Source organism: Eubalaena glacialis, chromosome 11, assembly GCF_028564815.1.
Source record: "Eubalaena glacialis isolate mEubGla1 chromosome 11, mEubGla1.1.hap2.+ XY, whole genome shotgun sequence".
In the NCBI taxonomy this organism is placed as follows: domain Eukaryota; kingdom Metazoa; phylum Chordata; class Mammalia; order Artiodactyla; family Balaenidae; genus Eubalaena; species Eubalaena glacialis.
The window spans coordinates 6,359,756-6,372,978 of NC_083726.1; the positions used below are offsets into that span (position 1 = coordinate 6,359,756).

General features: G+C 51.9%; 1 protein-coding gene across 2 annotated transcripts; it reads left to right on the forward strand.

Moving 5' to 3' along the window:
* The first annotated feature begins 785 nt into the window (after positions 1-785).
* On the forward strand, positions 786-9,644 carry MCAT (malonyl-CoA-acyl carrier protein transacylase). 2 transcript variants are annotated; one of them, XM_061204826.1, is made up of 4 exons: positions 786-1,242; positions 2,433-2,520; positions 5,131-5,348; positions 8,346-9,644. In XM_061204826.1, the coding sequence occupies exons 1-4, from the start codon at positions 823-825 to the stop codon at positions 8,763-8,765; spliced, it is 1,146 nt and encodes a 381-aa protein (XP_061060809.1). In that variant the 5' UTR covers positions 786-822; the 3' UTR covers positions 8,766-9,644. The 2 variants fall into 2 exon arrangements, with proteins under 2 accessions (XP_061060809.1, XP_061060810.1); XM_061204827.1 differs by lacking the exon at positions 5,131-5,348 and having other exon boundaries at positions 8,346-8,499.
* Positions 9,645-13,223: the final 3,579 nt, after the last annotated feature.

Consider the following 13,223-nt stretch of genomic DNA (forward strand, 5'->3'; position numbering starts at 1 on the left):
CCATCTATCTCCTACCTCAGGTCTACCTAGATCTTTCTCATTCTGAGGTGTGGCGTGAGCTTGTGTTTGTGTGTTGTGTGTGTGTGTGTGTGTGTGTGTGTGTGTGTGTGTGTGTGTCCTGGGCTCCTTAGACGAGGCTGGCAGGGAATGAAAGAGGAGCAGGGGCGTAAAGGGGTGTAGTTAGCGATGAGGTCAGAATTAGACTCTCTCTGACCCAGCCTCGCACCCCCAATTTCCAATCCTTTTGTCACTAACCACCTGTCTTTGAGCCCTTGTCTACTCATGTGTAAATTGAGGATAATAATAGCACCTATTCATCACAGCGTTGCTGTGAGGAATTAAACAGACTAATGTCTGAAAAATATCCAGGGCTTTGTTCAATGGAACAAATATTAATTGGATGCTTATTTTGTGCCTGGCACCGTGTCTGGTTTGTAGGAAACAAAAGAGAGGACAGTGCTGGGAAAATCAGATACAAGAAAGAATGTGGAAGCGTTTCAAGCATTTTTCCCATGCTAGGTTGAATATTACATTGCATTGAGTTGTTTACTTAATAAATATTTTTGAGGGCTCATTGTGGTGCAGTGTCGTGTTTTACTTTTGCCTGCGGAGGTTTAGGTAAGCGTGTGGATCACTTTCGGCATCCGGCGCACAGCCGACAGTTTCAGAGCAGGGGCGGAATCGGTAACAGCGGAACCTTTCTTCCCGCCCGGGGGTGCCTCGGCCCGCCCGGCAGGAAATGCGTCAAGGACCGCGCCGCGCTGCGCCGCCGCAGTCGGGCCTCGGTCGCCCTGGTAACGCGCGTGGGGCCGGTTCCTCAGCATGAACGTCCGGGTCGCGCGGGCTGCGTGGGCCTGGGGCCGGGGCGTGAGCTGCCGCCGCGGCGCCTCGAGCCTCCTGCTGCCTCCCTCGGGCGCGGTGGACGTGGAGGAGCTGCTGCGAGATGCGACAGCGGCGGAGGAAGGGCCCCGGGAGGCCTCGGTGCGGCGGTTGCCGGGCCAGTGCTCGGTGCTGCTCTTCCCCGGCCAGGGCAGCCAGGTGGTGGGCATGGGCCGCGGTCTGCTCCGCTACCCGCGCGTCCGCGAGCTGTACGCCGCCGCCCGCCGCGTGTTGGGCTACGACTTGCTGGAGCTGAGCCTGCATGGGCCGCAGGAGGCCCTGGACCGCACCGTGCACTGCCAGCCTGCCGTCTTCGTGGCTTCGCTGGCCGCCGTCGAGAAACTGCATCACCTGCAGCCCGCGGTGAGGCCCGAGGCCCGGTGGCAGGCCGGGGAGAATGGGCTCTGCCCGAGCTCTCACAGCTAGGTCGCGGTCCAGCCGAGGCTCCCGCCTGCCAGGCCGGCGTGCTCCAACGTCTGATGTGTTCGGCAGATCCTTACTGAGTTCCCACCCGTGCGGGGCACTGCTGTAGGCCCAGGGGATACAGCCTACAACAAACAAAACAAGGATCCCTGCGCTTGGGGAGCTTGCATGTTAGGGCACGGAGATAGATAATAGAGAATAAATACGCTATGTAAATTACATAGTGTGTTAAAGATAAGTGTTTCAGAAAGAAGAATAGAGCAGGGAAAGGGGCCAGGGAGTGGAGGGCCGGGTTGCGATTTTAAATGATCCTTAATCATTTAATTAATTACTAAATGATTTTAGAAGGATTAAGCTTCACCTTTAAAGGAAGGATCATTGAGAAGGTGATATCTGAAAGTATTAGTTCACTTGAAGTTGTAAAATGATTGCTATTAAGATTTATTATCACAACAGTAATTGTTAAGCTCGTACTTTACCCCATTTCATCCTCACAACAACCTTGTGAGGTAAGTACTGTTACTTTGTGGGTAAGGAAAGAAGACTCAGAGATATTAAAGGAATTAGTTTAAGTGGTCATGTCAAGTCATGATAATAACATTCATCCAGTGCCTGTCCTGGGCCAGGTCTGTGCTGAGCGATTTAGGGGTGTTATCGCCATGTAATTCAGCAGCCCTGTGAGGTCGGTCCTGCTGCTCTCCCCATTTCACAGATGAGATAACTGAGGCGCAGACGTTAGGGAACTCTCCCAGGCTAAGAATCAAATCCAGCGGTGACTCTGAAGGTCATGCTCTTAACTTCTGTACTTAGCATCCTCTGTCTCCATCAGCCTGAGAGGCAGCACCAGGGCAGAAGCAAGAGAATCCAGAGCCCTGGGTTGGCATCACAGCTCAACCAAGGAGTCCGCCAGTAGGCTTTAACTTGCCTTGCCAGTTAAAGTTCCTCATCAGTAAAGGGCTGGATCAGTGATAGTCAAGGCCACTTCTGTGTGTTGTCTTCTAGCTGGAGCACCAGGCCAGCAGAACCTGGCTCACTGAACTGCTGAACCCCTGTCAGCTTGCAAGTGCAGAGCCCCGGACTGAACTCGCCTGAGAACTTGGCCTCATGTTCTTCTGCATGTGTCACTGCAGGTTATTGAGAACTGTGTTGCTGCTGCTGGATTCAGTGTGGGAGAATTTGCAGCCCTAGTGTTTGCTGGAGCCATGGAATTTTGTGAAGGTACATAGGAAGAGGTTTGGCTTTTTGGGTTTTTAAAAAATATTTATTTATTTGGTTACATCGAGTCTTAATTGTGGCATGGGGGATCTTTCATTGCGGAGCGCGGGCTCCAGAGCGCACGGGCTTAGTTGCCCTGTGGCATGTGGGATCTTAGTTCAGTGACCAGGGATCGAACCCACGTCCCTGCATTGGAAGGCAGATTCTTAACCATTGGAACACCACGGAAGTCCCAAGGTTCGGTTTTATGCATGGGGTATTGTCTTGCTGGGCTTACTGAGGACAAGGGGCACTGCCAAAAATAATTCTGGACCTACTCAGGGGTAATAGAGAAGGGAGCCATGGGTGGGGGTGACAGTGGGACCCGAGGACCAGACTTCACCTTGATTCCCCTTTAAGTTTGAAGGGTTCATCAGGGAATTTCTTTCTTCTTGTAGTCTTGTGAAATCTTTTTGCTTTAGTGTCTCCCACTACTGTGCATTCTTAGTCCACTCGTGTACCTCCAGTGCCTGTCGTGTGGTAGATCATCAATAGATTCCCATTAAGTGAAAAAGAATAAATCAGTGTTTGATCTTGAGTCATATCAGTTCCACTTCTTAAGATTTTTGTGTATAAACAGGTCAACATTTTTGCTTATAGTTAAATACAGACAGAGGACTTGAATAGACATTTCTCCAAAGAGGATATACGAAGGACCAACAAGCACATGAAAAGATGTGCAACATCACCAATCATTAGGGAAATGCAAATCAAAACCACAGTGGGCTACCACTTCATACCCACTGGGATGGCTTTAATTTAAAAAACAAAAGAGGAAAATAATAAGTGTTGACAAGGATGAAGGAACCTCACACATTGTTGGTGAAATGTAAAGTGGTGCAGCCATTGTGGAAAACAATTTGGTGGTTCCTCAAGTTAAACATAGAATTACCATGTGACCCAATAGTTCTACTCACAGGTCTATACCTAAGAAATGAAAACATATGTCCACACAGAAAAACTTGTACACAGATGTTTATAACAGCATTATTCATAATAGCCAAAAGGTGGAAATGATCCAAATGTCCATAATCAGATGAATGGATAAACAAATTGTGGTAGATCCATCCAGTGGAATATTATTCAGTCATAAAAAGAAATACTTATGTTGCAGCGTGGATGAACATCAAAAACATGCTAAGTGAAAGAAGCCAGACACAAAAATCACATTTTTATATGAAATGTCCAGAATACATAAATCCAGAGATACAACAGATTAGAGGTTACCGGGGATGGAGGGAAGGAGAAATGAGGTGTTTTATGGGCTGATGGAAAGTTTTGAAACTAGAGCTGGTGGTTGTACAACATGAACACAACAAATACCACTGAATTATACACTTGAAACTGGTTATATTTTATGTGAAATTCACCTCATTGTTTTTTTAAAAAAGCATTATAGGAAAGAAGCATTATCAAGGAAGTGGAAAAAAATTTTCATATTTCTACATCCTAATAAAACTATACAAATACAGTTTTATGTGTATGTAATTTGCAGGATTATTGACATTCTGTGTTTTTTCACTTGACAATTTGCATAGTTATTTAATGCCTGCCTGGGAGGGTCTCCACGTTCCTGTGGGTCTCTCCTGCCTGCTAACACAGGCTTTTAAAGTATTTGCTCCACAGTTCTGCTTGTGTAAGGGCTAAAAGTCCAGTACAGATATATACGGTGCCGGGTGAACAAAGGTGTGTTAGAGAGAAAGGGTGCAGGGTTTGTTCCTCAGACTTTGTTGTCCCATCAAACCCTGGATTGGTCCCTTAACCGCTTCTTGGTCTGATCATCTCCCTCCCCAGCAGGGAGCAGGCCCAGGACCAGGATGATAGCTGTCCAGTAATTGCAGTCCATTCTTTTTTGTTTTGTTTTTAAATTTTATTGAAGTATAGTTGATTTACAATGTTGTGCTAATTTCTGCTGTACAGCAAAGTGATTCAGTTATATTATACATATATGCTTTTTCATATTCTTTTCCATTATGGTTTATCACAGGATATTGGATATATATCCCTGTGCTCTGCAGTAGGACCTTGTTGTTTATCCGTCCTGTATATAATAGTTTGCATGTGCTAATCCCGAACTCCCAATCCTTCCCTCCCCCACCTTCCCTCCCCCTTGGCAGCCACGAGTCTGTTCTCTATATCTCAGTCTGTTTCTGTTTCATAGATATGTTTGTTTGTGTCGTGTTTTAGATTCCACATATAAGTGATACATGGTATTTGTCTTTCTAACTTACTTCACTTAGTATGATAATCTCTAGGTCCAGCCATGTTGCTGCAAGTGGCATTATTTCATTCTTTTTTAGACTAATATTCCATCATATATATGTACCACGTCTTCTTTATCCATCTGTCAGTGGACACTGAGGTTGTACCAGGGACAGCACCCTGCCTTTTGATGATGGTGGTACCATATATGTATGGTTCAGATACGTAGAACTGTGGCTTGTAGACTGGTGATGGATACCAATATCAATGTCTCCAGCACACAGTGTGGAATTTGTGCTTTGTTTTTCGGGTCTGGGCTTCTCTTCTCCATTATGTGCCTTGATTTTTCCAAATGCACTTCTCTCTGGGTAGGTTTGTATGCAGTGAAAATCCGAGCTGAGGCCATGCAGGAAGCCTCGGAAGCTGTCCCCAGTGGGATGTTGTCCATCCTCGGCCAGCCTCAGTCCAAGTTCACCTTTGCCTGTCTGGAAGCCCAGGAGCACTGCAAGACTTTGGGCATAGAGAACCCCGTGTGCGAGGTGTCCAGCTACCTCTTTCCTGACTGCAGGGTGATCTCAGGACACCTGGAGGTTGGTGTTCACGGGAGCAGCCTTCCTAGACCCCAGTCCGGTACAGAAGGTTGGAATTATTCCACACCTGGGAGCTCACAGAGCGTAACAGGTGCTCTGCCCAGCCCTGGTCCTTGGGAGGCATCTGGGGGCCAGGGGTGTGTGTGATGGAGCGAGCACTGCAGAGAGAGGCAGGAGGCTGGGGTACTGTCTCCGCTCCACCACGTACAGACCGTGGGCAAATTCCCAGCCCACGTGGAAAGTCAAGGGGCTGGACCAGATGATCTCCAGGGCCTTCCTGTGATACATTCTGGGCTTCTCACAGCCTCTGATCCAGTTGCTTCCTTAGAGAGGGAAGCTGTTTCCTGCTGGGTTACTCTGCCCTGCTCTACTTTTTCTTAGGTGTCTGTTTTTGCACCCTTTCCTTCTGTCCATTCTTCCACTCACTGCTGCCCCAGACATCCTTTCTCGGGCAGCTCCTGTGTGGCAAGCACTGAGGACACACGGATGGATCAGCCGGGGTTCCTGCTGTCAAAGGAAGGCTGGCTGTGAACGGATGACTCCAGGTTTCAGGGCACAGTGAGGGTCAGGCTGACTACCAGGGTGCCAGGAGGCGGTGCCTGGAGGGTGAGGTGGCCAAGAGCAGGGGCATCCCAGGCAGACAGGAGCGCCCGACGGAAGGGGCAGTTCTGTACCGCGTGCCTGGCTGGGGAGCGTTGAGCGCAGACCGGATGGGTGCTTCCCCGTCTTGTCTCCTCCGGTCCTCTCTCTGGTCCTGTGCTCTGTGAACCGGGAAGCTGAGGCAGAGAGCCAAGTGCTTAGTGATGGTGGAGGCAGGGTGAGAGCTCCCGTCTATGTCCCTCTGAAGTCCAGGTTTCCTCCACTTGACCATGCTGGTTCATCTCCAGCATGTTAAGGCCTTGCCAGTATGCAGGTGTCCTTACGTATCTCCTCTGAATCAGTGAGAGCCTCTGGGGCAGTTCTGAGATGACGGGAAGACCAGCTACGGTGGCCCCAAGCGAATCACGGAGCTGGCTGCTTATTCCCATTAATAGCCTTGGAAGGAAGCCCATAAGTGGGCCAGGAGGGGCCCCCCAGTCAAGGCAGGAGTCTCCCTCCCAGGCTCCCAGACAGGTGGGCATCCAGTGCAGGTGGCGATTCCTGGGATTCCCAGGTTTGGCCTTTGGTGCTGTTGGAAGTGCTACAGCAAAGAGCTCAGGTGCGGGCAGGGTCCCCTGAGCAGGTGAGTCCCTTTCCAACAGTGGATGTGAAAAAACTCCTTGCCCTTTGCTAGACCCATGCCTGGCCTGAGAGCCAGCCACAGGAGCCTCTGAACCCTGAGGCTGTGTCCTTGACTTCTGTGGCCCTGACCTGGGACTTGAGTTGGATGAATCCAGAGACTTCCCATGGAAAGCACTTAGAGACCATGGCAGTGGTGCAGAAGTGCCACCGAGTAGCTGTCTCCGTAGATGCCGGTGATCAGAAGTGTCCAGGCATGGTAGGAAGGGCTTGGGCTGTGAAGTCCAAGAGTCTTCTGTTCAGAGAGGCACCGGGGCCGCATCCCTCAGTGAGGTGGGGATGGATGGAGCGTGGAATTGGGTGTGAAGCACCAGGTCAGTCAGGTCAGGCTAGACTCTGCTGCAGTGACAGGCCAGACCCCTCCGTGCTTCCCACACGCATGGTTCACACTCCATGACAGTTCGCTGTGCTGGGCTCTGCTCCACTTGGATTTCGCCCCAAGGCTCAGGCGGCTGAGCAGCCTCGGTGTGGAACGGATGGACTCGCTCACGGCAGAGGGAAGTGACACGTGATGAGCCTCGGGCTGAACTGGCCATGCCTGGGCAGCAGGCTAAACTCCTGCAGGGCGGGGCCCACAGAGAGGGACGAACGAGCACCATCCAACCAAAAATATTAATTCCTCCTACCTTTCGGGGGCACAAATAGCTACCCTGCTGTATTTTTTTTTTTTTTTGGCCATGCCGCGCAGCTTGCAGAATCTCAGTTCCTCAATCAGGGATTGAAACCGGGCCACGGTAGTGAAAGCCTGGAATCCTAACCACTAGGCCACCAGGGAACTCCAGACCCTGCTCTATTTTTTCCAGTGGACATGGATGGGCTTGGTAACAAGTCAATAATTGCTACCCTTCTATAGGGTTTGTATACCAAGCATAGTTCTTCATAGCCCTATGAGATAACTATTGTTGTTATCACCGTTTTACAGGTGAGGAAACTAAGGCACTGACAGGTAAAGTAAAAGTGCCCAAGGTCATGCAGCTGCCATGACTTACCTTGAGTCTTCAGGAGCAGCTGGCCCAGCTTCTGAGCAGGCCGTGGATGATGTCAGGTTGGAGGGACGTGGCAGACGGTTTAGTGCATAGGAAGGCCTTTGGTGGATCCCAGTGAAGGGCTGTCAGGGTGGTAGGCCTTGGGCTGTGTCCTGAGGGCACAGGGTCTCTTAGGAATATATACTGTTTTAAAGATGTTTGCAAGTGGTTCTAAATTTGGGCCTGTTAGTCCCAGAGGCCCCTTTTAATCAAGCTTTTGTCTTCTCTAGAGAACCCCAGATGAGGGGTTTCAGACCTTGGATTGTGAAATGAGGCTTGGAATCTTGTGAATTTTCATCTTGAAGGTTATGGAGTAACAAGAAAACAGGCTTAAAAAAACTATGAAGAGTAGCAGAATTCTAATTGAAAACTAACACTAGATACTGCTTTTTCGTTCATCAGATACCTCCTATTTGATCACTTCCCAGCAATCTTATGAAGTAGGTGAAATTGTGCTCATTTTATGGATGGAGGAAAAGAAGTTCAAAGAGGTTGCCTGGGGCCACCGGGCTAGTGAGGGCTTCTGGGACACTGACTTTGCAACTGTGCAGGATGAAATGACACGTGCTGGTGTGTAGAGATAAGCATATCCTATACGTAGGACTGTGATGACATCAGCCAGTGGTGACTGCCTCTCTGTGTGTTTCTTCCCCTAAGATTTGCTTGGCTTAAACCTCCCTTCTTTTGCTTCCAGGCTCTGCAGTTTCTCCAGAAGAATTCCTCCAAGTATCACTTCAGACGCACCAAGATGTTGCCGGTTAGCGGTGGGTTCCATACCAGCCTCATGGAGCCAGCTTTGGAGCCCCTGGCACAAGTTTTAAAGGCAATTGATGTCAAGAAGCCTCTGGTGTCCGTCCACTCAAACGTTAATGGGAATAGATACATGCATCCCAAACACATCCAGAAATTGCTGGTCCAGCAGGTGGTCTCCCCGGTGAAGTGGGAGCAGACGATGCACGCCATATATGAGAGGAAGAAAGGCACCGAGTTCCCCAAAACTTTTGAAGTAGGACCTGGGAAGCAGCTGGGAACCATCCTGAAGAGCTGTAACCTGCAGGCCTGGAGGTCCTACAGTCACGTGGAGGTGCAGGAGGCTGACGAGGGCCTGGACTAGAGCGTGTAGGGGCCTCGCATGACCTTGGCGTGGAGGGGGCGTGGCTGAGGAGGCCGAAGGGGCTGCCGTGGGCCGAGCCCAGCCAGGCCGCCGCCTCCAAGTGACTGGGAGGGATTCTTTGCAGAGTGCTTTGAATGCCACATAACAAGCACTGAAAATGAGTATTTCTTTACATGACACAGTCCATTTCTCCCCCCTTGAAACACATTCGAGTGCTGGGGAGAGATGCAGCTGTGACGGTTCTGTGAAGACTGGTGAGTTCCTGCCCTGCCTCTTGGGCAGGCCCCTCCGCCTCTCGGGGGCTCAGGGGCTCCTCTGTACAAGGGGCTGGAACGACCTGGCTGGCAGCTGTGTTCTGAGGACTGGGAAGGCCTGGCCTGCTGCCATGTGGGTGCCGTGGGCAGGTGGCATGGCCACAAGGCTGACCAGTGCCAGACGGGCTCCTCTGCTGCCCCAGCATCCTCTGGCCACACACGGCCAAAGCCTTAGCTCCTTTGTCACTGAAGCCAAAGGGCTTTAGGACCCAGTGGGCTTTGGCAGCCATTCTGTCCACCCCTTCACTCAACAGTTGGGAGACCCAGGGCCCCATCTGTTAACTTACCACACAGAAAGTATTGAGTGCCTGCTGTATGCCAGGGAGTGAGTGGCCTCTGCCTTGGTAGGGAAGAGGGTCCTTTAGCAAGGCGGGAGTGGTGCGGGGAGGGCGGCTGAGGGCCCTGTTTCCTCCCCCACCCACAGTCATCCCTTTAGACTGCAATCATGGAGTGCCTGCTGTGTGCGGGGCCTGGTTCGGCTCAGGCCCACCCGCAGAGCTTATCCTCGGCTGCTCCGCACCAGGAGCCGGGCGCAGACTCTCTGCTCCTAATATCAATATTAAATATGAGTAATTCTATACTTCTTGGGTGATTTTTTTCATTGTTCAGCAATAGTAGGAAAACCATATTGGGAATGAAATCTCTGAGCTTGTCTTTTGGGGTTTCTTAAAGATTTTTTTTTTTAATTTATTTATTTTTTATTTTTGGCTGCATTGGGTTTTCGTTGCTGCACGCGGGCTTTCTCTAGTTGCGGCGAGCAGGGGCTACTCTTTGTTGAGGTGCGCGGGCTTTTCATTGCGGTGGCTTCTCTTGTTGCGGAGCACGGGCTCTAGGCGTGTGTGCTTCAGTAGTTGTGGCACGTGGACTCAGTAGTTGTGGCTCACGGGCTCTAGAGTGCAGGCTCAGTAGTTGTGGCGCACAGGCTTAGTTGCTCCGCAGCATGTGGGATCTTCCCGGACCAGGGCTCGAACCCGTGTCCCCTGCATTGGCAGGTGGATTCTTAACCACTGCGCCACCAGGGAAGCCCTTTTTTTTTTTTGATGTGGACCATTTTTAAAGTCTTTATTGAACTTGGTGCAATATTGCTTCTGTTTTGTTTTGGTTTTGTGGCCTCGAGGCATGTGGGATCTTAGCTCCCCGACCAGGGATTGAACCCGCACCCCCTGCATTGGAAGGGGAAGTCTTAACCACTGGACCACCAGGGAAGTCCCCTGAGCTTGTCTTTAAATGTTGCTGTTGTGTAGGCACATGTCAAACCCTGGGTAGGGTTTCTCTTTTTTAATTGAAGTCTAGTTGATTTACAGTGTTGTATCAGTTTCTGGTGTACAGCAAAGTGGTTCAAACTCAAACCCCAAACTCCTAAGGGTTTCTCATTTTTAGTTCTGTGTTTCTCAACTGGGGCCCTGTTGGCCTTTGAGCAGAAGTGGTCTTCATTGTATGGGACTGTCCCGCGCTTGTGGGCAGCTGTCCTGGCCCCTAGCCATTACATGCCAGTAGCATTTCCGGGCATTGTGACCCCAAACATGCCCACACGTTCCCACAGCCCTTCCACGCTGAGAACCACTGCATATATTGCCACAGAACCCCATTTTCACCATGGCCTGAGTTTGCGTGCTCTTTGGAGCACAATGAAGAAAGAACTATTATATTTCTTCAAACTTTGTTTTAGAAAATTTCAAACCTTCACAGGGAACTTTGTTATTGTTTTTAAACAATGCTGAGGCTGTTGGAATCCCCTTTGCTGAGAGCTTTGAGAAAGCAAGCTCCCTGCACGGTCCAGGCTGTGGGTGTCTGGCTGGTCTGCGGGCAGCTCTGGGTACAGTCCCACGCAAGGGAGCCGGAGTAGCGGTGGAGGGCGGGCGGGCCTGCCTGCAGGCCTTACTGCTCCTCTGGACATAGCTCTTTGCCTCAAGGGCTGCCCAGTAGGAGGGAACTCAGGGACGCAGGTGGGCAGGGCTGCATCTCTACTACAGGAGCCCTGGAGGGTTGGGTGGGCAGGCCCTTCCCCTGCTGACCCTGAATCTGGACAAGTGACAGAGGCGGGGGATTGTGAAGGGAGCTTTGGGAGGAGTCCTAGGGTGAGGGCCTGGGGGCCATGGTGGACCCTACATCCTGTCCCTCGGCAGGACCTTGGCCAGTTCCTGCCCCCTTGGGGAAGACACCAGTGCTGTCCTTGGTCCGCAGGATCTAGCCCACCCCGAGCTGGGACTCGCACCTGCCACCACATCTCTGGTTCCATGTCCGTGGAGAACCTTGGCCTGCTTCTCCTTCCAGCCACTTGACTCCCCAGGTCTACCTGGAACTGGGCACCGCTCCCCTTCCGTGGTCTGTGTGTCCACTAGGCGTGTGGCAGTGCCCCAGGGCCTGCCATAGAACTGCTGCAGGAGATCGGGGGGCATTGTGTGGAAATTCTCTAGGAATCATGAGGCCAGTGGGTGACCACGTGTCACCCCTGCCCTCTGAGAGGGACAGGCCTCTGGCTCTTCCTTTTAGGGACTGGAGAGCTTTCTGGTATTGCTGTTGACTCAAATTGAAGCCACTCTCAGCTCCTAAGGGCTGAGCATCTTTCCGTTACTGTGGAAACTGCCATGTGGAGCAGCCAGAACGGGTTTGACTCTGGATCCCAATCTGATTGGGATGGGAGGATCCTGGTGTGATGCAAGCCTGGGTCCCCTTGGTCAAGTCCCCTACCTCTGGGCCTCAGTTTCCCCCTAGTTGGGTGGGCTTGTCTGGAGCAGACAAGAGTGAGGTGCTGGCCCAAACAGCTGGAACCGCATTTGCTCAGGAGGTCAAGCGCCGTGTGGGAGCTAAAGCTGTAGCAAGCTAGCTCATCAAGACCCCAGGGTTGCATGAACTGGGAGACACAGTGGGTCAGATGCTGCCCCGAGCTGGCCAGTCTGCCTCCATGCCCAGGCCTGTCTCCCAGCCCAGGGCCTTTGTACTGCAGTTCGGATCCCCCAGCCCCTCCTCAGAGAGGACTTTTCTCACCCACCGCAGGCCCCATCATTTTCTCTGTCCTTTGGTGCTCTCAGAACACATCCGACAATACTCTTAGCTGATTTATGTGCATTTTTTCCTTCCCTAAAAAGAGTGTGAGATCTGAGGCAGGCACCCATGCTGTCTTCACATCCCCAGAACCTGCACCAGAGCTGATGTAGTACAGTGGGGGCTCCTGATACCCATGGGTGGAAAGAATGTTGCAAACCCCAAGACAGGATGATCCTGGGGAATGTATCCCCAGACTCCTGCAGGGAGAGGCCACTGCCCAGCCAGCATCAGCTGCCACCTGGGGGCCCCATATAGTGTTTCCAGTCTCTCTCTTCTCTGAGGAGCCCCAAACTCCTTGAGAAGCCACAGGCAACCCTGGCCACAACCACATGGGTACATGGTTGGGTGGGCAGTTTGTCCTGAGAGCTCAGGATGGAGCAAGCTGGGTGGTCAGGGAGGACTTCCTGGAAGAGGTGCCTCTGGCTTTGGCCTTGCCACATCCTTAGCCACTCTGATTCTACAGTGGGTGCCCGGGCCTCGGAGTCGGTACATCCACACAGGGTGAGGCCTGGGGTCACTTCCAGGTCTATAAGCTTGGTGGGGATGGGGTATTTGTCTGGGATAGAAAGTGACCTTTCCAGATGAAGCAGCCTGCCACAGATGGGGCATCCGAGCAATTGCCTGGGAATTGGGAGATTCTGGGCTCACCCTGTGAGGTTCTGAGGGCCTGACATAGTGACACCTTACACAGGAAAGGGAGTGAAGTCAGGCCTTAAAGCTGCGAAGGGCCAGACGTTGGGGAGCTGTGGCATAAGGCCTAGGGGCCGAGTGGTCCCTTCAGTCATGAGGATTGGAAGGTGCTGGGGAGTGGGCAGGGTGCATCTCCTGCGGGGTCTGGAGGGGGCAGGGTCTCACCAGCCCAGCTGGAAGGTGGAGAGGCAGTGCATCTGCTGGATCAGCTCCGGGGCTGAGTGGAGGGCAGGGAAGGCTCCCCAACCCTGGGCCCTGGAGGGGGCAGGAAGACGAGGCTGCAGAAGGTGCTGGGTTGGGGGAGTGGAATGTGGGTGGGGGAGCTGGAAGAAGGTGGCTCACCCCAGCCCACCGTTGGCGTGAGGTAGGGGACTGGGGGTGGGGAGAGGCAAAAGGGCCTGGCAGG